Genomic DNA, 26,357 nt, shown 5'->3' on the forward strand with positions numbered 1-26,357 from the left:
TGGTGTGGGCAGCCATCTCACACACTGGCAGAACTGACCTGGTCCACGTGCAGGGCAACCTGAATGCACAGGGCTACATTGACCAGATCCTCCGGCCACACATCGTTCCAGTTATGGCCAACGCCAACGCAGTGTTCCAACATGACAACGCCAGGCCTCACACAGCATGTCTCACAACGGCTTTCCTACAGAACAACAACATTAATGTCCTTCCTTGGCCATCGATATCACCGGATTTGAACCCAATTGAGCATCTATGGGACGAGTTGGACCGACGCCTCCGACAGCGACAACCACAGCCCCAGACCCTGCCCGAGCTGGCAGCAGCCTTGCAGGCCGAGTGGGCCACCATCCCCCGGGACGTCATCCGTACTCTGGTTGCTTCAATGGGCAGGCGGTGCCAGGCAGTTGTCAACACACGCGGAGGCCACACCCGGTATTGACTCCAGATGACCTTGACCTTGGTGGTGTGTCCTATCACTTACTCACAATGGACTAGAGTGAATTGTGAACAATCCTGCAACATTTGGTAATTATCGGACTCACCATTCAATAATTAAATCAATTCTCCAAATGTTACGACAATGTGGTTTTGCGTTTCTTCTTTTGAAGAGTATATATATATATATATATATATATATATATATATAAATTCAAATGAAGCTTGTTATCGGTGTGCCACTAGAGTGCTCTATACTGTTACAGTAGAGCGGTTACACATATAATAATAACTTGGATATATTATACTTTGACTTCCATGGTTTATTTACATACAATACTCTTTGTATTGTATGTAAATAAACCATGGAAGTCAAAGTATAATATATCCAAGTTATTATTATGTATATGTGTGTGTGTGTGTGTGTGTGTGTGTGTGTGTGTGTGTGTGTGTGTGTGTGTTAAAATATGTTTCAGTCAATAGCGTATAGCTGACTATATCATAGATTTTAATTTCATAATTCGACTTGTGATCGTTGAAGAGTTAACCCTTCCCCAAACATCCATAGATATTCGGCACGATATTTTTCGTTGACTGCTTTATAAAGCTGCAGAGCTTTTGAGTAAAACTGTGGCGACACTTGGGCGAAACAGAACGCTAGTTCGACGTCTGCCACGACGTGCAATCTCTCGTAATCTTTTCGATTTGTTTTAATTTCCTCCAGTGTTTTAAGTACACCTCAGCCTTGTATAAATCATTTTTTGAGTGCATGTCACACTCTGTGTGCAAGAGCTACAATATTCGTTCCGTATCTTTGAATGACGTCTGTGTTTTTCTCAACCACCTTGACAGCATCGTCGCCGTCCTCTAAGAACAACAGGAAGGATACAAAGTTGTCATTTCTGTTTTCTTCCATCAGACAAGTTTTCTCAGTTTCGCACTCAAATACTAGCCGGGAGGGGGGGGGGGGGGGGGGGGGGGGGGGGGGGGGGGCGTAGCTCAGTGGTAAAGCGCCCGCTTGATGCGCGGTCGGTCTAGGATCGATCCCCGTCGGTGGACCCATTGGGATATTTTTTGTTCCAGCCAGTGCTCCACAACTGGTGTAACAAAGGCCGTGGTATGTACTATCCTGTCTGTGGGATGGTGCATATAAAAGATCCCTTGCTGCTAATCGAAAAGAGTAGCCCATGAAGTGGCGACAGCGGGTTTCCTCTCTCAGTATCTGTGTGGTCCTTAACCATATATCTGACGCCATATAACCGTAAATAAAATGTGTTGAGTGCGTCGTTAAATAAAACATTTCCTTCCTTCCTAATACTAGCCGATCGAGAATGGATTTTCAGTTGTCATCACATAGCTGAAGAACGTTAAGATGAAAAGAAAAAAAAGAAAGAAGTGTTTTATTTAACGACGCACTCAACACATTTTATTTACGGTTATATGGCGTCAGACATATGGTGAAGGACCACACAGATTTTGAGAGGAAACCCGCTGTTGCCACTACATGGGCTACTCTTCCGATTGGCAGCAAGGGATCTTTTATTTGCGCTTCCCACAGGCAGGATAGCACAAACCATGGCCTTTGTTGAACCAGTTATGGATCACTGGTCGGTGCAAGTGGTTTACACCTACCCATTGAGCCTTGCGGAGCACTCACTCAGGGTTTGGAGTCGGTATCTGGATTAAAAATCCCATTCCTCGACTGGGATCCGAACCCAGTACCTACCAGCCTGTAGACCGATGGCCTGCCACGACGCCACCGAGGCCGGTAAGATGAAAAGAATGTTGAAAACTGCTTAGTCTGTCCTCCATTTTTCTATGTCAAGGTATGTGTTCAAACGGAAGTCATAGTATATACATGTCAAACGATGTAGTGCTGTAGTCGCAAGCACTAGAATTACATGAACAAACGGATCTGGGGCCTAATTCACTAAACTCTCCCAACTTTGCGATCTCGCAGTGCAATGCTAAAAGACTTGCAAAGAGGATGCGTCGTCAACAAGCAGAGCCTAAGAGATCTTTGTGAATTAGGCCCCTGAATAATAAGGGCCATACACATATTGTCATGTTCACTGTCATCTAGACCCTGTTGATGGTTTGCATTTAATAACTACATGTGTATTTTAAAACAAATTCTGTTAATGAGCACATGAAAACAAACCCAAACATATTTACATCAATTCCATCATCTAAAATGGAGGAACCATTACATTTTCCTACACAATCGATTATAGATTTGTATAATCGGTCATCAAATTGGTAAAGCCAAACCGATGGATTGTTTTTAGTACAATCGATCATTGGAACATCATTTCAGTGGTCTGCTATCACATTCAGTAATCACAAATAAGACGGGACAAGTAATAGTATATACTTCTTTCGTTTATTTCTGGTAATATTCAGATAGGGTCCAAACTCGTTGGATAAACACTCAATATCTAGAAGATTTAACCAAAAGAAAAAGACTGTCCGTCATTGTAAAACATTTCCGACTAATGAAGTATATTTCTACAAAAGCGCGCTAGGGCCAATCCGTACTAACGAGATCTCGACTTATTATCTTGAGGTATAAAAACTACCTTTTTTTTGTACGGATTGGCCCTAATGCTATTTCATATTTTTCAGTACTAAAATTACATTTTTTGTTTGTTTAAAATATCAGTGTCTGTATATTCAATTCAAGATGTATTTGTAATTGCTCTGTTAGTTGGTATCGTAGCATCTTAACAAGGTGTAATTGTTTCCTAATACATAAATATTTTTTCGTACGTACGAAATTATTGAGAGGTAAAATCCAGTCTGGGCTACTGCAGATATTTAGACAATCAAAAACATATTCTAAAGTGGGTGTGTATATCTGTTTGTATGTGTGTGTGTGTGTGGGCGGGGGGGGGGGGGGGGGGGGGGGGGTATTACTATGTTAAAACTGCTCGGCTGGTTAATACCGTAGTAACTTAACATTAATGGCAGCAAACGTACGTGACCAGTAAAAATCTACAAACCTAAACGTTAACGTTTATTTTTGTTTAACGACACCACTAGAGCACATTGATTTATTAATCATCGTTTATTAGATGTCAAACATTTGGTTATTCTGACGTATAGTCTTAGAGAGGAAACCCGCTACATTTTCCCCATTAGTAGCAAGGGATCTTTTATATGCACTTTCCAACAGACAGGCACAGCACATACCACGACCTTTGATATACCAGTGGTAGTGTACTCGTTGGGACGGGGGAAAATTCCAATCAGAGATTATAGAAAACAGAGACTGGGTCCACTAATGTGATTCGATCCTACGAAACAAGCAGGCGAGCGCTCTAACGACTAAGCCAGTTCCAGTCCTCAATGAACCTTGTCGTGAAGTCACTCCTTGAGCTATTTCTCGTTCCAGCCAGTGAACCACGACTGGTACACCAAAGGCCGTGGTATGTGCTGTCATGTTTGTGGGATAGTGCATATAAAAACTCTCTTGCTACTAATGAAAACAGTGTAGCCGGTTTTCTCTCCAAGACTATATGTCAAAGTTACCACATGTTTGACACAAAATAGCCGATGATTAATAAACCAATGTACTCTAGTGGTGTCGCTAAACAAAACAAACTTTTGATATCACTCCGGAATAGTGGTAACCACCACTACTATCGAGGTACAATGTGATGTAGATGGTGAAATACATACCTGGATGCAGAGAAAGTGTTTCAATTATAAGAAATACAAGTCTGTTTTATCACGTGCGTACACCTGCCAACTTTGCTGTTAATAAAAATATTAATTTTAACATATAACGCGCGCAGTGACTTTACGTCAAGATGAAAATTAATCTAACTGCATGATGTCACACCTCACTTTATCCTCTTGTTACTTTGATCATTGAACATAATATCTAATATTTAAGATATTAGAAACGCCCCTATATCATATTATGTTTGTTATAGCATTTATTTGCACCGAGCCAGTGCGCCACGACTGGTATATCAAAGGCCGTGGTATGTACTACCCTGTCTGTGGGATTGTGTATATAAAAGATCTCTAAAAAAAGTTTCTAAATAGCCATAATATTAATGTCAGACACCAAATAATTGAAGGTAACAAGAGCGACAACTCCTGTGTTTATGTACAAGATAAACTATTCTTGTCTGGTTACCAAGTATAAATATTCAACTGACGTATACGACATGAAGTAACAGACTCGTAGGAACCGGGGGAGGGTCTATGCAACCCCTCTATATAAAGAAGGATAAAAATCTGGCTTATACCCCACCAATCTAATTAAAATTAGCTCCACTATTACATGTGGATCTAACACCAGCCAGTTGGAGTCATGTCCACCAATCAAAACCTTACTTGCCAGTGATTTAAAAATAATTTGAAAACATTCCGAATTATCCTGAGGGTATACGACATGTTTCGTGTGAATTACGAATGCCTTAAAACATGTTTTATTTTATAAAATAAATAATTTGTAATGTAAAACTGAAGACTGATTTAGTTGGGGGTTTTTGATAAATAAATAAATAATTTTTAATGTAAAATTGAAGACTGATAACCCACCCCGTACGTATTGGTATGGTTCGCTGTACTGCGGCCACTAAAATAGACTCGCCCGATATTTTTAGAATTTGTATGCTCCCAAATAACGTTATAAAAGGCGAAGTGTGATTGGTCAATATTTAAATTATTATTTACAGACGAAATGTTACCTGGACATTGGGGACTACGCAGTGTTGTTAGTTTTAAATCACTGGCAGGATTCTGCAAGTAAGGTTTTGATTGGTGGACATGAGCTCCAACTGGCTGGTGTTAGATCCACATGTAATAGTGGAGCTAATTTTAATTAGATTGATACCCCATCCCTCCACTAGATCTAGAGTTTGTACACACACACACACACACACACACACACACACACACACACACACCACCCCCCCCCCCATTTTGGGCCTTAATAATGTCTCTATTTCTATTAAATGAGACAGCGTATGATTGTTTTAAAAATAGATCAATCTACTGTTACCTGTATGATTAATCAATTAAAGGAACAGACCCTAGGTTTTAAACACTAAGGGACATGTTTCACTATTAGAGCCGTTTATGATCACTGATCAAACATTACTTATATTTTATGGTTTAGATTATCAATTTCCGTACAACCGAAGTGTTTCTGGTTATTCTGGTGTTTCTAATACCACAAAATGCATTTTTTCATATTATTTTTTTTACCAACGCACGTGCGTCTGAGAACTAACGGTTATGAAGTCGCGTTTTATTTTATTTTAAGGCAATCTGGTTAAAATTAGCTCTAATTTTAATTAGATTGATTTTAAGGGTATCTCCACGTCACAGACTCTTGTTTCACTCTGTTGTATCCAAATTTGTTACAGGTTTGTAAATTAACCAAACTTAGTGTCCATTTTTACGGGCTGAAACTATAGTCTAGGTGAAAAATATGCCTTAGTGTTTAAAAACTATGGCCTGTCCCTTTAAATAAAAAACTCTAATAAGCTAATATTTGACTTCTAAATTCATCTGTAGCAAAGTAGCACAAACTCTGCAGGCTCATAGGAACGGGATCACTTGTTCCTGCAGTTCATATAAAATTGTAATCTAAAACATGGCTATTTTGTTCTCCAGATGTTACGCAAATGAAAGATAATTTCGGGAAGGAGTATATCCGTGCAAACACGTGTATATACATCACCACAGACGCGTGTGCATGAACTAATGGTAATTTTGGTGGTGGTGGTGGTGGTGGTGTGTGCGTGTGTGTGGAGTATATACTGAAGCGAGCATTTTTGTTGTTGTTTTTTTGGGGGGCGTGGGGGTGGTTGTGGAGGGGGTCGAGTCATACTTCCCCGGAAAATATATTGATGAAAAAAAAAGAGAGGAAAATGTGCTTGGAGTAGGTCTATGTTAGACCCCCCACCCCTCCAAACTGCACACATGCCTGAACCAGTATGTCAAATATCCTTAGTACGGCCAATTCCATAAAAAGATATATGTAATAACAAAACAAAGCATACAAATGAATATTTTTATTTTTAAAATGTACACGAAGAAATAAAGCACTAGAAATACTGAAATCTACATGGCAGTTCGGTATTTGAAAATAAGCTTCACAGAAGTATAATGCACAAAATCTATTATGTGTAAAAACTATTTCCAAATTTAACATTTTGATCCAGTATTTTCTTTGGTACATTTTTAAATGGTGTTCATAAAATTGAAAAAAAAAGAAACCCCAAAATGTACATCCAATAACAAAAATGAATAAATATATCTACAAGTATATTTAGTGATCCTCATACGTTTGCAATATAAAATTAAAGTTTTTGAAAAGTAGATAGTGTATACGTTATATTAAAACCTATTAAAAACACACACATTAATCTGTATAGTTGACAATAATAACTTCACTTTTTTCTTTGCATTTGTATGCTCAGCACCAAAATTATTACCATAGAAACCACAAGTATAACTTCATCAGTCAACAGATTTGTATATACATGTAGGTATTTTTTGTCTGTATTTTTTGTCTGTATATACTGTAAAAAGTCTATCACTTAAACAAACCTATAATGTTAACTCCTTTTTTTTTAAAATTAGAAATATGAAAGACATACAAATGAATTTATTATTATTATTATTATTATTATTATTATTATTATTATTCAGTTTCCGTTGCCACTAATTCTGTCTACCCAGTAGTTAGAGATAAATGAGATGCATTATATAAATATAGTATATTGCTGTGATCATGAATTATCCAGAACTGTGTTGTTCCTCTAGTTAAACTTCACTTGGCGTAGTTATAGCTTCCAGCGCCACCAGTGTTGAACCCTAAAAAATATATATTTAAAACAATAAATGTTACGTAAATAGTAACTAAACACGGCCGTAATTACAGAAGCCAAATGAGTCCATCCAGAAAACAATTACCAAAATGTGCACTTTTTAGTTTTTCAAAAATGTTTCATATTAAATACGTGTCGATATTATAGTGTTCGCTTGTCAATAGCATTTTATTTTATTGTTTACGGACTACGGGAAACAACTCTTTCTGTACTGAAAAATACGCCATTGGCATGTTTAGCAAACTGCGGTCGACAAACGGGATTGGTATTTTAATGCATAGAGAATACTACATGAGTGGCCGTTAGATACCATTTATCTTACAACGAACTGTTTTAAACGTATCGAACGAGCGAAAGCGAGTTGGATACGTTTTTAAACGAGTTGTAAGATAAATGGTATCTAACGGACACGAATGTTGTATTCTATTTCTTACTTATCCTGAAAAAAAAAAAAAAAGTTTTAAAATAAATTTAAATGCCTTTTACAACGAAAACCTATTTACGACCCTTGCGTTTATAGTTAACTTGTGCGTCACAGACAAGTCAATTTCAGGTTATCTTGTACGTCACGGAATGATCGATTCGATCATTATTTATTTTTTTCAATGGATGGTATGGCATTGGTGAGAACATCATTCGTTATTTTTTATAACATATAGTGTTAACACACATACATGAGATAACATTTAAAGACATACGACTGGCTGCTCCTAGGTGATGACCAGGGCCCCGTTCCACGAAGCGATCTTAGCCCTAAGATCACCGTAATTGCACAGCTAACATATGTACTTAAGGTGATCTTAGCGCTAAGATTGCTTTGTGGCAACGAGGCCCTGGTCACATACAATGCCATATATAACTTAAAACAATGACTTTATCTTGTGACCAGTGGGCGAGACGTATCCCAGTGATAAAGTGCACGCCTGATGCGCGGTTGGTCTAGGATCGATCCCTGTCGATGGGCCCATTGGGCTATTTCTCGTTCCGGCCAGTGCACCACGACTAGTATATCAAAGGCCGTGGTATGTGCTATGCTGTCTGTGGGATGGTGCATATAAAAGATCCCATGCTGCTCTCTGTCTGTCAAAATGAGCATATGTTTGACATCCAATAGCCGATGATTAATAAATCAATGTGCTCTAGTGGTGTCGTTAAACAAAACAAACTTTTATATTCTGACTGGGATAGGCCAATACATGTATATACCTTTTATCAACTGTCCATTGGGAAAAACAACATATAGTGTATTTTGTGACCGTTATAGTAGGTTCAACCATTCATTTTGGTACAGAGATAGTGGCGGCCCGTTGTCCGCATGGATAGGTGGCTGTTATAGACAGGTAAAATAGAAGGAAATGCATTGGGCGGAATGTATGGTGACCGTTATTGGCAAGTGCTTGTTATATACAGGTGTCTGTTAAGACTAATCTCGACTGTGTCTATATCTAAAGGCATACCAGAGGCGTACCTAGCACTGGGGGTGGGGGGTAGATGCCGTTGTCATGGACACAGTTAATATGGAAAGGTTTCTCCATTTTAGTTAAATAGTACACTTTGTATCTAAGCTGAAGGAAGTATTAAAATCCTCAGAATCATTGCTACCTCCCTTGCCAGTGTTTCTGCCAGAATGAACATTTTGGGTATGGCGCTATGGAATGGAATGCAACCACAGTCAACAGGGGGTATGTGGGACCTCCCCCTGAAAGAAAATGGGTTACGTTTAGGGTTAGGGTTGAGAAAATCATACAGTAATGATAAGAGTAATTAATTTTGTCAAAAGGTTAACTTAAAAAAAAATATCTGCAAAATGTTTTGGGTATGGCGCCATACCCGTTTTACCCTCTGGCAGAAACCCTGCAGTTGCTGGAGAAATGAAATATATAGAACACTGCTAACATGTTCCATTACCTGTTTTGAATGTTAACTTACCTTTGTGTCCAAAGAGTTTGCTATAACAGGGCATGTTACAGTAAGGTTTGTCATCATGCTGCAAATAAAACGAACGGTGGATATTAACGTATGTTAATATAAAGTAAAGTAAAGTTTGTTTTATTTAACGACGCCACTAGAGCACATTGATTTTTAATCTTATCATCGGCTATTGGACGTCAAACATATGGTCATTCTGACACTGTTTTTAGAGGAAACCCGCTGTCGCCACATAGGCTACTCTTTTTTACGACAGGCAGCAAGGGATCTTTTATTTGCGCTTCCCACAGGCAAGATAGCACAAACCATGGCCTTTGTTGAACCAATTATGGATCACTGGTCGGTGCAAGTGGTTTACACCTACCCATTGAGCCTTACGGAGCACTCACTCGGGGTTTGGAGTCGGTATCTGGATTAAAAATCCCATGCCTCGACTGGGATCCGAACCCAGTACCTACCAGCCTGTAGACCGATGGCCTGCCAGTATGTTAATATAGTTGAAAAACACAAACAAACACACACACACACACACACCACACACACACACACACACACACACGCGCGCGCACAACACATACAAACCACAATCCACCCATCCACCCACCCACACACAAACCGCAACCCTCCTCACACACAAAAACCACAACCCCCACACCCACATGTACAAGATTCATAATTTTTATGAAGAACCACACCCCCTCCCTCCCACACACACACACATGTACAAGAAAAAATTATAATAGGATTCATAATTTTTATGAAGAATTCCGTAAAATATAAACACACAGTTAAATGATAGCCTGTATTAAGTAACTGCGTACTTTGAACAAGTCGACCAAACCCATATATTCCGGTGATTAATGTATTTAAAATTACACAATGAAAATCATCAGTTTCCGGTTTCCGATTTGCTTTCAGAAGAATCCACTTATATTTGTTGTAAACTGTAGCTTGCATCTTCAAACGCATACATATACTACAAAGGGATACAATTATGTTTACTGAATTCACTTATCTCTGTGTACCACACCACACCACACCACAACTAAAAGAGTGTTTGTTTTATTTAACGACATCACTAGAGCACATTGATGTATTAATCATCGGCTATTGGATGTCGAACATTAGATAATTTTGATATAGTCTTAGAGAGAAAACCCGCTACATTTTTCAACTAGTTGCAAGGGATCTTTTATATACACCAACGCGCCTGAACCTCTTTTGGATATAGGCAAGTTAATAAAGTAACAGTTATATGCACCATCACACAGACAGGATAGCACATACCATGGCCTTTGATATACCAGTCGTGATGCACTGGCTGGAACAAGAAATAACCCAATGGGCCCACCGACGGCGATCGATCCCAAACCGACCGCGCATCAAGCGAGGGCTTTACCATTGGGCTACGTTCCGCCCCATCACGCCATAAAAAAAGTTTGTTTTGTTTAAAGACACCACTGGAGCACATTGATTAATTAATCATCGGCTATTGGATGTCAAACATTTGGTAATTCTGACTCGTGGTCATCAGAGGAAACCCGCTACATGTTTCCTAATACAGCAAGGGATCTTTTATATGCACTTTCCCACAGACAGGAAAGCACATACCACGGCCTTTGAACAGTTGTAGTGCAATGGTTGGAACGAGAAAAAACAACAATCAGCTGATTGGATCCACCGAGGTGGTTCGATCCTACGACGCAAACATCTCAAGCGAGCACTCAACCGACAGCTAAATCCCGTCTCTATCACGTCATAAATGCTATATATACCTCAGAATGTTTGCCTCTCTCTAGCGTTTTTCCACATTCAGCGCACTTCAGACATGCTCTGTGGTAGTCCTTGCCATTTGATGTATACCTTTCAGCTGAAATTACAAAAAAAAAGTTTTAAAACAAGTCATAAATAGCTAATAATATATTTAATTTATTCTTTCCTCTAATTATTTTCAGACTGAGCTGTTATGTTTTCGCTATAAAAACACTCGCGAGAACTATGGGTCTTAAAATAACTCTTATCATCGATTCCTCATTTGTGATACCAACTGGATTTTTCCCATTCCAACCAGTTCACGACTATCGATTGATATATCAAAGGCCGTGCTTTAATTTGTAATACGTGTGGACGTAACAATTAGCCGACGCCAGGTTTCTTCTCCCTTATGATGAACGTCCCAATGACTCATCTGGTTAAATAAGTAAAGTTTAATTTGTGTAACAACAACACTAGAGCACATTCAATACAAAACAATCTTTAAGCATCGGTTATTGGATGTCAAACATTTGATAATTCTGACAATCTTTAGAGAAAACCCCATTTTGTTTTTATCAGCAGCAAGGATTTTTTATTTTCATTTTCCTCACGGGATGAACAACAATGCGCTGATGGTGATCACTAACGTAAGGCATAAGTGGTCATAGGCGTACGGGCTCCCATTTTGAGGGTAAGATGGTGAAAATACACGGTAATGGGGTCTCAGTTTAGCATATTTTTCCCTAATATCTTTATAATTTTTGCCCGAATTTGAGGTTTTGCTCCAGCACTAGGGGTGGGGTGGGGGAGGGGACGACAGTTACTTCCTCCCCACCTGCCCCCTGTCTCGTACGCTTGTTAAACAAAAATGCCCGAATCTGGATAACAACATTTACTCATATTAGCATTACTAACCAAACAGCTATAGGCCTATAGGATTGCAAACGAATCGCCACGCATTTGTACATGGACTACAACTAATATTGTGGGGTAGAATAATGAAAATACATGGTCCCCCTCCCCCCACCTCCCCCTGTCTCGTACGCTTATGTACTTTATTAATACATGTGCTTGTGCTCCCGAGTTATGGCTACTCGTGAGAGGTCGCAACTTTAAAAGGGTCAAGTACAAACGCATGGTAGATCCGTGCGACTGAAACCAAAGTAGTGACACATCCGTGTAAATCCACGTCAAGCAGCTGAAAATCACCACGGTGTTGACACGGTTACCTTGGCGACACATCGGTATTGACACCGTAACCTTAAGCTTGGTTACACCATCCGCGAATACAAATATTTTGTCCGACTGGACACTTTGAGAGTACACAGGCCTGCGTTCAATGACAGAGAGCTACGCTAACGTTGGCGAACGATTTGAATGATCACCGATGTGGTCATTAGGTTTAAGTTAACGTATAGCATAAAAACTAATGTCGTGTTCAGGATGGCAAACAATGGCGAGGAATTTTGGCTTATTTCGTAATGTTCTTCGTTATCACATTCATTTTAACGTTAGGCGCCAAAATCAGTCTTACAAGCGACAGCGAGCGCTTGCCTTCCATGGCGGAATCTAGCTCAGTCGGTAGAGAACTTTTATGTAGTGCTTGCTCTCATAGAAGGCAGTGATATGTGCTGTCCTGTCTGTGGGAAAGTCCCTTGTTGCTGACAGTAAAATGTTGCTCGTTTTCTGTACGAGTCTCAATTACCTAATGTTTGACATCCAATAGCCGATGATTAATAAATCAATGTGCTCTAGTGGTGTCGTTAAACAAAATAAAAACAAATGCTGGCCTTCCTGAACATGCCGCATGCAGGCGAGGGTTTTTTTTCTGGCTGCGTTCAGCAACAACAAGCGACACTTAACTTTCGCGAACTATTTGACTGGTTCCAGATGTGGACATTTGGGTGAACCACTATAGCAAGCGTTCTTTCTTGATATGTTGACTGAACTCAAATGTGCTCCGTCTGAAGTTGAAAAACAAACCAGAGCGCTGTTGTTTGAGAAACAACATTTTGATTTTATTTTCTCCTTTTTTTTTGTTTTGCTGTTGAGTTTTCACAGCAACCAGTCTGTGGACATTGTTCAATGGAGACATCAAATAAAACGAATAGCGATTGTCTGTAAATATATAACACGAGAACGATGGGATCCAGCAAGCAAATACCTGAATGATAAGAGAGAATATTTATTCAAGTTCGTCGACAGCCATTAGAAAGAATTCGAAGGAATTAAAAACTATCAGAGGGTTTTCGTTGTATTTATAGAACTAAGACCTGCCGTTTGTCGAAGCAACCTATGTGGAGACATTGGGATTTATAGAACAACGTACTGCCGTTTGGTCGAAGCAGCCTATATGGAAAGAAGAAAATGGTGTATTTAACGACGCACTCAACACATGTTATTTACGGATATATGGCGTCGGACATATGGTTAAGGACCACACATATATTGAGAGAGGAAATCCGCTGTCGCCACTTCATGGGCTACTCTTTTCGATTAGCAGCAAGGGGTCTTTTATATGCACCATTCCAGAGACAGGATAGCACACACCACGGCCTTTGATGTGCCAGTCGTGGTACACTGGCTGGAGCGAGAAATAGCCCAATGGGCCCACTGACGGGGATCGGTCCTAAACCGACCGCGCATCAAGCGAACGCTTTACCACTGGGTTACGTCCTGCTCCCAGCTTATATGGAGACACTGGGTTCCATTATCTCTCTTGACTAAATAGCCATAGTTTAAAATGTCCCGAAGTGTCCTCAAGCAAATATTTCCTTGCTTTCAAATGACGACCAAGTAAACTAATATAACTGCAAAACTAAATATTGCCCGTAGTTTCAAATTATCTATATAAATACAAACTATTTATGTTGCCTTGACCGACCTCGGTGGTGCCGTGGTCAAGCCATCGGACATAAGGCTGGTAGGTACAGGGTTCACGACGCAATGGGTAGGTGTAAGGCCACTACACCCTCTTCTCTCTCACTAACCACTAACAACTAACACACTGTCCTGGACAGGCAACCCAGATAGCTGAGGTATGTACCCAGAACAGCGTGCTTGAATCTTAATTGGATATAAGCATGAAAGTAAGTTGAAATGAATGAAATGAATGTTGCCATAGAGATGAAGCCATACTCTTGAACCCAGATGTTAATTTTATTATTCATAGATTGACATTATTCCGTTTTGCTTCTTGGGGTGGGATACCATCTCCACCTTATAAAAACATACTTGAAAAAAAATATTTCATTTGTTTGTTCGATTGTTTTAGTTTAATTTCTTTAAAGCCTACGCTGAAATTAACCCCCTTTACCCTGTGCGCTTGTGAAATTAATAAATGTGACCGCTCGCTTACTAAATTCTAAAATTACTCAATAAAAAAGATACAATTCTTTAATAATTTTTTCTTGGGTGCTACATAAGACACGAATTATATGGACTGAAAGGTGTGATGTATGTGTACGTTCTTTTGTACTGCTGTTGACCTTAATTCTGTGGGTGCACATGTCCTCTGTAACGGTTTTGCCGAAGTCTGTGCGATGTATACTTCCACAAACCATTAACCTTTTGCTTTCATTTCGTCTGTAACGGTAAACAATGTCGTTGAAACAGAAGTCTTACAGTGAGTATAGTTTATATGTCCTACATACCACAGAGACGTGTTTCCGTGTTAGACTGCACATGTTGAAGTGTTTTCCAGTATAATGCATGTCATACCGTGGCGGATCCCAGTCAGGGCCTAGCGGACGACTTTTAACTTAAGATTTCGAAACGGATCCCAGTCAGGGCCTAGAGGACGACTTTTAACTTAAGATTTCGAAACGGATCCCAGTCAAGGCCTAGCGGACGACTTTTAACTTAGATTTCGAAACGGATCCCAGTCAGGGCCTAGCGGACGACTTTTAATTTAGATTTCATCGTTCACATGTATTTTTACATTATTTGAATTTAAATACAAATTGACATCTGTTTTTCATACTTGTAAAATACCTGATGAAAAATATACTCAAATTACAGTTAAAGTTTGTTTTGTTTAACGACACCACTAGAACATATTGATTTATTAATCATCGGCTATTGGATGTCAAACATTTGGTTATTTTTACATTTAATCTTAGACAGGAAACCTGCTACATTGTTCCATTAGTAGCAAATTATATTTTTTATATGCGCCATCCCATAGGCAGGTTAGCACATACCACAGCCTTTAATATACCAGTCGTGGCCGCTGCACTGGCTGTAAAAAGAAATAGCCCAGTGGGCCCACCGAATGGGATCGATCCTAGACCGACCGCGCATTAAGCGAACACTTTACCCGCATCTCAAAATACAGACAATGGATTTCAAGGAATTATCGTTTTTCAATGAACCCGAACTATATATCCTCTCGTGCATGGGCTATTTCTGAATCAGCTACAGGTGGCGTGCTGTAAAATAGGTGCAGGCTGATTTGGTCTGAATAAAGTAAAATCCTAATTCAAGACATGTTTTGTATTACAAGAAAATGCACAGTGCATTAAATAAAAAGTATTCCTTGTTTTGGCAGTCGTTCAATTTGATTTGTTCTTATAGATGTCCGCACCAAACAAAATGTTGTATGCACTTGATTTAATCATTCTCATGTGAGTTCTGAGTGCAGTTTACAAGCACTCGCGAACCTTTTTTTCTTTCTTCAAAACTATTTATTTTAGTTGGTTTGAGTTCAAAACTTAATATTTGTTTTTATATGAATTTTAACTTTAATCATTATAGTTACGTGCAATTCATCAATTCCCTTTATTTTGACGCAAATCGACTTAATATAGGCCGGAAGTTTTGATGCAACAGGTTTCTTCACTTTTCCTCTCTCGCTCTCTTTTTAATGTTGCCACTAACATCAATCACCCTACCCACTCCGACACATCAGGGCTGTTTTGATTTTTTAAAGTTTAGAAGAGCTCTGGTTTTTTTTGTCCAGCTACAGAACGACCTATATTACTGTTACCTATAATTCCTGGTTGTTTTGTGTTTGTTTGTTGTTGTTGGGTTGTTGTTTTTTTACACTATTCCCAGTTATTTTAAGACAAGTGCGGCCCTGCACCACGCCCAGTCCGTCCTGACTGCTCTTAACCCCTTATAGAGACAGTCAGATATCATTACCCCCCCCCCACCCTCCCCCTGTCTTGAGTAGAACTCTGGCGAAGTCAGAGGTTGTGCCCACGACAGGCGTGTTTGAACAGTTCTCTGATGGAAGCATGCCAAAAATTACCCACACCCACACTCATTACAAATTATTACTTTCTAATAGTATTTCATTTCATTTCAACTTATGTTCGTGCTTATATCCAATTACGGTTCAAACACGCTGTCCTGGACACACACCTCGGCTATCTGGCCTGCTTGTCCAGAATAGTGGGTTAGTTGTTAGTGAGAGAGAAGAGGGTGAAGTGGTCTTACACCTACCCACTGAGTCATTAAAACTCGCTCTGGGTGGGAGCCGGTACCGGGCTGCGAACCATATACCTACCAGTCTTATGTCCGATGGCTTAACTACGACATCACTGAGGCCGGTTTCTCACAGTAGACAAGGGTCTCCATCATATAATAGTTAATCCCACTGCAAACATGCTCAAACAACTAGGATTTATTTTGTTGCACTTACAAACTGGCTTTTTCCCCCCTTTTGATCGTTCCTTTTTATCGGAGTGCGTTTATAAAAATTACTAGCACTTGGATACGCTTCTTGACTAAATAAATTAATATAAAAGTGGTTATGTTGTTGTTGTTTTACGAATGAGTGAGTTGTCGGAATGCCACGATTCGTACGACGTAACACGCATGGCTGAACAACTTAGTCTGCAACAGGTGTCACATTTGTGACGTGAACTGACAAGAACAAATGATAGATGACTCGCAAACGAGAAAACATGTTTTTCGTTTAATTTTTCTCTGTCGCATTTCTCTTTCCCGCTAGTTTGTATGCATGTGACTTGTGTGCCTGAACGTGTGCGCATGTATATATAAATGGGTAAATGAATGTGTGGCGAGAGAGAGAGAGAGAGAGAGAGAGAGAGAGAGAGAGAGAGAGAGAGAGAGAGAGAGAGAGAGAGAGAGAGAGAGAGAGAGAGAGAGAGAGAGAGAGAAAAGAAAAGAGAGAGAGAAAAAGAGAGAGAGAGAGAGAGAGACAGAAAAAGAAAGAGAGAGATTGTGTGTTGTGTGTGAGAGCGAGCGAGCGAGCGAGCGAGAGAGAGAGAGAGAGAGAGAGAGAGAGAGAGAGAGAGAGAGAGAGAGAGAGAGAGAGAGTGTGTGTGTATGTGAGAGAGACACACACACAGAGAGAGAGAGAGAGAGAGAGAGGAGAGAGAGAGAGAGAGAGAGAGACAGAGAGACAGAAAGAGAGGGAGGGAGGGAGGGAGAGAGACGATTAAAGAACGAGAGATAGAAAGTGTGAGAGTGAATGAGAGAGAAAGAGTGGGAAAGGAATGACAAAACGTAAGTCAGTCACAGTTGAAGTATCCAAAACCATACGCAGTCAAACAAAGGAATTGTAAAGCAACTACTAGGCGTTCAAAAAGAAAACTGGATCTAAATACGTAGTCATTTATTTATTTTCTTTCCCATTATAGTACAGCTGCCAACTCAAGCGTGGACATACTAGTATATTATAATGGACAGTTTGACGTGGTACGTGTACACAAATACCACACTGGAAACTTACTATGATGGAACATTAAATTACGTGTATGTCTGTCAAGATAATTTGTCTTCATTTATTAAATTGGTTTAAATGACAACGATGAAGGGATAACACATGGGAATACATGAACTAGTTTTCTTAAATATTTTCAAATTCTTTTCAAAACTGTTGCGGGAGTAGCGGGAGTAAACAATAATTGTTTTAGAAAACGTAAATAGTAATTGTATTTAGCAAATATAAACAATATAAACAAACAATCTGAGAGTACTGCTAAAGCAATACATGTCCCCTACCGAACCTAAGAAATTTTTTGTATCTCCTAAGTTCAAGGGCCATAACTCCGTCAAAACTGATTAAATCGCCATGAAAGTCAAACTTGATCTGTAGCTACATGATAAAGCTATAAACAAAATTTCAGCTCAATATATCAAGGCATTCTAAAAAAAATGACAGACAGATGGACATAAGGACGGAGATGGACCGATAGGCGACTAATAATTGTTTCAGTAAATATAAAGTTTAAAACAATTGAAATTGTTTAGCTTTATCCATCCTCCCAGGGTATCAACTGTTGCCTCATATATACTTAGGCCATCTAATATACATTTAGGACCCCCCCCCCCCCCCCCTACCCACCCACCCACCCCTACCATTACCCGTGCCGTTACTTTGTGAGACACTGAGATTTAACAACCAGTCTACCCATGCATTGACATGTCAGGGCGACCAACCTAATGGGAATATTTTTCCGGAATTTTCTGGTATATTTATTTTTAAGAGCGCGAACGCCACTTTCAAAACAAGTTTAAAGCACGCGAAACCTCCATTTTCAAAAAGAATTTAAATAGCACCATATTTGACATTTAAACAACAACCAAAGAGATACATAACAATAAAAATAATTGTATTATTTATTGGAATGTTATGTATTCAATAACAAAAGTATAAATCAATGCACACAAGTGGCAGAATTTTTCTACTTCCTTTTAGGGATAGGCTACTTTATGGCTTGTGTAGTAAAACATGCTAAGTATATTAATCAGTGTAAATAAAGTTACTATAAAGGTCGCCCTGACATGTATCTCTGGACCGGCCTCGGTGGTGTCTTGCTTAAGCCGTCGCACATAAGGCAGGTAGATACAGGGTTCACAGCCCGGTACCGGCTCCAACCCAGAGCGAGTTTTAACGACCCAGTGGGTAGGTGTAAGACCACTACACCCTCTTCTCTCTCACTAACCACAAAGAAACTAACCCCTAAATCACTGTCCTGGACAGACAGGCCAGATAATTAAGGTGTGTGTGTGCCCAGGACAGCGTACTTGAACAGTAATTGGATATAAGCACAACATAAGTTAAAAGGGAAAGGAAGTATCCCGGGCCGAGAAATGGGTTCTTTAATTTGCTAATGTACTTGCTAGACTGACATTAAATATTAGATTTAATGCGTTTACATACGTGCACAGCGGAAAAGATTTATTTGATATCTTTCAGATGTCAGTTGTATTGATCTACAGAACACATGGTTGCTAATGGCAAAATCATATTCCTCGCGGCCACAGTACTAAAAATAGAATTTTCATTTATTAATTCTGTGGTGAGTTTTTTTCTGGTACAGGATTTGCATTGTCGATCAAATAATGAAGGAATACAATAGTTTGTTGGTTCAGCAAACGTCGATCTCTGTACATGTCATCCGACTTAACACTGGGGCCAAGGTTCTGGGTTCGCACCCCAGTACTGTTTCCGGGACTAGACTTCAAAAGACCCAATCAATTCAACTTATGTTCGTGCGTATATCCAATTAAGGTTCAAACAGGCTGTCCTGGGTACACCCATCAGCTATCTGGACTGTCTGTGAGTTAGTTGTTAGTGGTTAGTGAGAAAGAAGAGGGTGTAGTGTCCTACTCATTTGAGTAGTTACAACTCGCTCTGGGTGGGAGCCGGTACCGGGCTGCGAACCCAGTACCTACAACTTACAAGCCGTATGTCCAACTTACAAGTCGTATGTCCGATGGTTTAACCACGAAACCACAGAGGCCGGTAGAAAACGCCGATCTCTGTAGCTCTATATATATATATATATATATATATATATATATATATATATATATATATATACTTACATACACATACATACATACATACATATATACACACACACACACACACACACACACACACACACGTGGCCATGTCTTCCTACTTAACATTATGGCGACGTCTGGGTCCTTTCATATCGTGAGATGGCTACCCGTGCATGACCATCTCACCATCAAAAGTCTCAGTGGAACCAATTCACCCGGGAAACAGTTTCTGGCATTTCCCGATGTGTCATCTTTGGTATTTGCCTGCCTTGTTTTGCATTGTGACATGATCTCTACAATGCAAGCAAACATGTAGTGGCCACTAGGTCAAATTCCTGACAAAACGGAGTTCAACGTGCCCTGTTAAACACGATATAGTATTGGAAAAACTGTATACTGTAATAAGAAGTGTAGACCTTTATAAAATGGATAGCTTTCAGTGAAATGAAAGACTTTAATTCGACATACTGGGTAGCAGAATACGCAAGAGGTCAAAGTTCTAACCGCACCACTGAATGTCACATTAATAATTGAACTAGTTAGTATCAATGTAGCAGCTGTCATATTGCTTGTAACATGCGCGGGGTCCTAATAAAATTAGGGCGGAAATTTTTCTACGGAACTAAGGTAGTCCTGGAAGTTTCACTTTATGTCTGAAACTTGCAGTTTACACACACACCCTCCCCCATTTTTACTTATTTATTATAAAGGTAAAGGGTGCAAGTACTTATATCCATGGTGTATATGTGTTGATTGAAACTCTGCGTGTAGCACCTTTATATTAGCAACGTGTTATTATATATAGTCGTCTATTGAATTTTATTTGCTGGTATACATGTACACCCTATACAGAATCAGCCTTTTGACCTATCCCGCACCTGCTCAGACAGTGTTTCTGCCAGAAAGAAATTTGTGTGTATGGCGCTATGAAACTGAATGCAGTCACAGTCACCAGGGGGTGGGGGAGGGGGGGCCTCCCCAACAAAGAAAATGGGTTACATTTAGGGTTAGGGTTAAGAAAATCATACAATAATGATAAGAATCATTAATTTTGTCAAAATGTTAACTTAAAAAAATAATAATTTGGGTATGGCGCCATACCCGTTTTACCCTCTGGCAGAAACCCTGTCAGAAAAGCGCTGTATCGATACCACTAAACTCAAAAAGAAAGAATGATATTTAGGGACCTCAATGGCGCATGGTTGAGGCCTGTCACTAATTTGCTAAATATTCCGAATTATATACACCCCTACACACTCTAATATGAATCCCAATGACCCCCCCCCCCCCCCCTCAATCCGATATGAAGCCCGTCAAATGCTAGGTTACAACCGACTCAGATCCAAAGTAAGTGCGTGGTTCAGTATTCACTTATTTCCCTCCATCTCCACCCCTCTTCCATCTATCTTTCTATCTGTGATTCACTGTTTGTATTGTAAATCCTAAAAAAGTATTAAAATATACATAAGTAATAAACGGGCGGGTTGCAGCTCAGTGATAGACCGCTCTCCTGAGGCGAGTAGGTTGCAGGATCGATCGCTCTAAGTTTTCTTTCCAGTCTCAACCAGTACTCTACGACTGGTGCACCAAAGACTGTTGATCCTTCACTGCTTTATGAGCAGGATATGTAGCGGGTATCCTCTCTTTCTCTCTATCAACCAAATATCTACATGGCACCAAAAAACTGTAAAAATGTGCTGAGGACCGAGGTGTCGTTCAAATAATCCCTTTCCTGTCGTTAATAATTAGACTTTTTCTCCTCCATACTGTAGACGTAGGTCTCGAGTAACTTAAACATACTTTAGACTGATTATTACACATATTTTCCGCCAAGCTATTGTTTTCATGCCACAAACTGACAGAAAGAAGTCAGTTGGGGCCGGTGATTCATAAAGCGCCAGTGGATGTTTACTTTGGTTCAGTAGGTCATTACCACACCTACAATTTCAACACGACATCGGCCGCCACCAGAATACAAAACCCGGTAATCCCCGGTCAATGTGTTCAACTAGCGAGCTGGGAGATTAATGGTATATCTGGACAATGATGCACCTGTATCTCTTGCCAAGTGTAATGGGTGGGGGTGGCTCTTCAGGTGGCAATGGGCGGTATTTGTAAAAGAGATTTTGTGATTTAGGTAATCGCATTATGGTCATTACATACCGTTGTATTTAACGAGTGTTTGATCTTTTTTACCGATATTTACAATTTTATTTATTCTTACTTTCATTACAATGGTTTACGGTTCAAGCAAAGCATCTTTCATCTAAGAAAGAGAGAGAGAGAGAGAGAGAGAGAGAGAGAGAGAGAGAGAGAGAGAGAGAGAGAGAGAGAGAGAGAGAGAGAGAGAGAGAGAGAGATCACAATATATATAAAAAAAGACAGATGAAAACAGATAAAGACGAGAGAACAAGGGGGGGGGGGGCTGAGGGGGTGAGTGGGAGTCACTGAAATATAGGATATATAGACAGTGAGAGTTACGGAGGAATTACAAAAGAGTATACATTAAATTGGTGGTTTCTTCCTTTTTCAGTGTACACGAGTAGGTGTGTTTGCATGTACACGTACACGTGGGCGTGCATGCATGACGACTTTTGACTTTTCTAGTTTTGTTCCCATATATACGAATGGATTGACATAAATAGTAATAAAATAGTTCTTGTTTATGTATAGCATTTTGTTCTGAAATGAACTATTTGTATACCGCTGCATATAAATTGTATATAGCCGCTTTCAGGCAAACAGGTTTTAGCAATTTTACTCCTGCTAAGCAGTAACAGCATTACAGATATAGCGGAACGATATGGTATACATTATCATATTAAGTGGCTCACATGCCATTTGTCACTAGCTGGCTACGTGTTGCAGCAGGATGTTAAAATGGGAAAGGGCGTCGCCCAGTGTTGTTAGGCGGTTCACGACACGACAGTCCTACTTGTCACACTGTGCTATCGATCGCCGTTTTTACTGTCTTCTGTTTTGGAGGTTATCTTGCTTTATAAAGTACATAAATAAATTGATTGATTTAGTGTAGCCAGGGGCGGATACCGCATTTTGTAAAGGGTGGGCGGAACAAGTTTAGATTGGATAATAATAGTACTAAATATGAGCGAGGTAGGATGCAACCGACGCTAAAATGGTGGGCGGGTGAGTGGGGTAGGGTCGGTGCCGGGTCGCCTCCTCCCAACTCCACAACTGGTGGCATAGGTAAGCACAGTCAAGGATATGTGCTATGTTTTAGGACAGAACATCTTGGATAGTTGGGTGTAAACCGCATCTAGTGTAAGGTAGTCAATAGCGAAAATTAAGTGAAGATTGTATTTTATTTTGCATTAGAATAGAAGAGGCAAATGGAGGGGGGGGGGGGGGGGTAATATTACAGCTGTAATAAAATAAAGCACACACACACACACACGCACGCACACACACACACATACACACACACACAACTAAACCCAAAACAAAAGCAAGCGCGTAGGATTCGTTCACTTGCACCGACCAATGATTCATAACTGGTTCAACAAAGGCCATGGTTTGTGCTATCCTGCCTGTGGGAAGCGCAAATAAAAGATCCCTCGCTGCCTGTCGTAAAAGAGTAGCATATGTGGCGGCAGCGGGTTTCCTCTAAAAATCAGTGTCAGAATGACAATATGTTTGACGTCCAATAGCCGATGATAAGATAAAAAAAATCAATGTGCTCTAGTGGCGTCGTTAAATAAAACAAACTTTACTTTTTCGTTTGCTCACGATCCGCCCCTGGGACTTAAAACGTGTCATGCAGAATGAGATAATGCGCAGGCGCGGGTTGTATCTTTAAATATACTAATACGAGTGTTTGATTGTGTACAGTGTACACAGATGGTGTAATAGGGATGAGGTTACTAACTAAACTATGTACACATCCACACCCACCGCATTCTGAATGGGACGTTCACCGAATAAATGATTAAAAGTGAAAGCAAGAGTCATTAATTTACTACCTGAATGGATATCGAACTCGCTTGGGTGCAGGTCCAATCTAATTATAATTAGTTCCACTATTACCTATGGTAGGCCAGTAGAGATACTTTTAATCAGATTGGTGTAGGCCTATACTGGAAACTTTAAAATCAGCTGATTTATCGTGTTATAACTTTGGTGGGTGGGGGATACCGGGAACAGACTGTACACTCCAGCCTACCCCACACACACTCACACCCCACCAAACCCCCTGAAGCTATACACCCCACAAGACTAGTTTGTAACATCAGGATCGATAGGCACTGACGTTTTATATTGTGTAAACAATAGTAACAATGAAACCATTGAAAGGAGACATATAAAATAATTCTAACTCATAGATTTTTTTTTTTTTATATATACTCTATATAGGTTTCTACGTTAGTAAATGGCCAAACATTTATTAACCCAACAAAGACACTTTTGACCGAATTTTCGAATCATGTTTTTCTAAAACGCAGGTGTCTAGGCATTGTAAACACATGTAGTTCCACGTGTGTAAGTAAGTAAAACACGAGCTTTGTAAGTTCGTCCCCCCCCCCCATCTCTCTCTCTCTCTCTCTCTCTCTCTCTCTCTCTCTCTCTCTCTCTCTCTCTCTCTCTCTCTCTCTCTCTCTCAATTTAAAAATCTTTATCGAACCAGCCAACCACTATATTTTCGGAATGAAATTCATAGCTATATAAATGTGTTTAGTTTTGTCGTATTATTTCCAACTGTTGAAGTGCGCCACATCCTTTAAAGCCATTACGCTATTTATAACTTAATAAACAAACCATAAGCCTTCCACTACCTGTAATTGAAATGTACTTTCCATAGCGATTTAAAATTCTTCTTTTTTATTTACTATGTTAATTATTTGTGTCATTAGATTATTTTACACAGCTGTCATCATACTCACCAAAATAAACTTCTTTTCCACAGGTTGGGCACTTCATGTTGATGCGGTCTGGATAACGGAGCAATCTAACCTCGGTTGTCAGCGATCGGCGGCAAAAGCAGGCGGACACAGTTGACACCAATTATTGTCGTCTGCATTTTGCACACGGGACACTCTTCCTTTTGCACACGGTTCGCCAACCATGTCAACATCAGTCGGGCGGGATATTTCAAATGTTGTATTTATAGTGTTTGATAACTAGTTACAGAAAATGGCCCCAAATGAGAAGCGATGACGCCATCTGGTTTTAAGGATGGATGTATAGCTTCCACCACATGTACACACAAGCCCTAGTGAGAAACGCTGGAACATGTCATTGTGGCACAGCCCCGATGACTTTCGATAATTTCCTGAGACATTGTCCTTACTACCAGAAGCAGAGGAAAGAATTGTGGACTTCACGTGAAGGACAAACCATTCGACCCTATGGAGAGAGAACCTGCAACTCGCAGTAGCATTTGCTAGATCGAGTTACTGTGATTTGTTTGAACATTACTACCAAAAGTAAAGTAAAGTTTGTTTTATTTAACGACGCCACTAGAGCACATTGATTTTTTATCTTATCATCGGCTATTGGACGTCAAACATATGGTCATTCTGACACTGTTTTTTTTTTAGAGGAAACCCGCTGTCGCCACATAGGCCACTCTTTTACAACAGGCAGCAAGGGATCTTTTATTTGCGCTTCCCACAGGCAGGATAGCACAAACCATGGCCTTTGTTGAACCAGTTATGGATCACTGGTCGGTGCAAGTGGTTTACACCTACCCATTGAGTCTTGCGGAGCACTCACTCAGGGTTTGGATTCGGTATCCGGATTAAAAATTCCATGCCTCGAAAGGGATCCGAACCCAGTACCTACCAGCCTGTAGACCGATGGCCTAACCACGACGCCACCGAGGCCGGTACATTACTACCAGTGTTAGCTCAAGTACTCTGACTGTAAGAGAGCTAGACGGACATTTGGACGGTTAATAAAAAGAAAGAAAGAAGTGTTTTATTTAACGACGCACTCAACACATTTTATTTACGGTTATATGGCGTCAGACATATGGTTAAGGACCACACAGATTTTGAGAGGAAACCCGCTGTCGCCACTACATGGGTTCCGATTAGCAGCAAGGGATCTTTTATTTGCGCTTCCCACAGGCAGGATAGCACAAACCATGGCCTTTGTTGAACCAGTTATGGATCACTGGTCGGTGCAAGTGGTTTACACCTACCCATTGAGCCTTGCGGAGCACTCACTCAGGGTTTGGAGTCGGTATTTGGATTAAAAATCCCATGCCTGGACTGGGATCTGAACCCAGTACCTACCAGCCTGTAGACCGATGGCCTGCCACGACGCCACCGAGGCCGGCCTGGACGGTTATTAAGTCCAAATGTCCGTCTGGCTCACAACTCAATCGGGCTACACCAGTGTGTATATAACAAATCAATGGCCGTGCATGTCCAATATGTGTTTGTACAGTGAAACCTCTCAAAACCGGACACTCTGTAAACAGGAATTGTATCAAAACCAGACTTTTCTCATAGTCCCCTTTTAAATATCTGTCCAGAAGAGAACCTCTGTAAACCGGATACCTTTTAAAACCGGACTTTTTACTTGGTCCCAAGCGTGTCCTGTTTACAGAAGTTTCACTGTACTATATATTAAAGTAATAATTACTCCCTCAGTGT

At 40.1% G+C, this 26,357-nt stretch overlaps 1 protein-coding gene across 1 annotated transcript; it reads right to left on the reverse strand.

Annotated features, from left to right (window-relative positions):
- Positions 1 to 6,459: 6,459 nt before the first annotated feature.
- On the reverse strand, positions 6,460 to 24,780 carry LOC121378846 (cysteine-rich protein 1-like). The gene is made up of 4 exons (XM_041507185.1): positions 24,639 to 24,780; positions 10,998 to 11,092; positions 9,223 to 9,280; positions 6,460 to 7,279 (listed from the first exon to the last, which is right to left on the reverse strand). The coding sequence occupies exons 1-4, from the start codon at positions 24,673 to 24,675 to the stop codon at positions 7,236 to 7,238; spliced, it is 234 nt and encodes a 77-aa protein (XP_041363119.1). The 5' UTR covers positions 24,676 to 24,780; the 3' UTR covers positions 6,460 to 7,235.
- Between the last annotated feature and the right edge of the window lie 1,577 nt (positions 24,781 to 26,357).

The sequence above is a fragment of the Gigantopelta aegis genome, chromosome 8, assembly GCF_016097555.1.
Source record: "Gigantopelta aegis isolate Gae_Host chromosome 8, Gae_host_genome, whole genome shotgun sequence".
Classification (NCBI taxonomy): domain Eukaryota; kingdom Metazoa; phylum Mollusca; class Gastropoda; order Neomphalida; family Peltospiridae; genus Gigantopelta; species Gigantopelta aegis.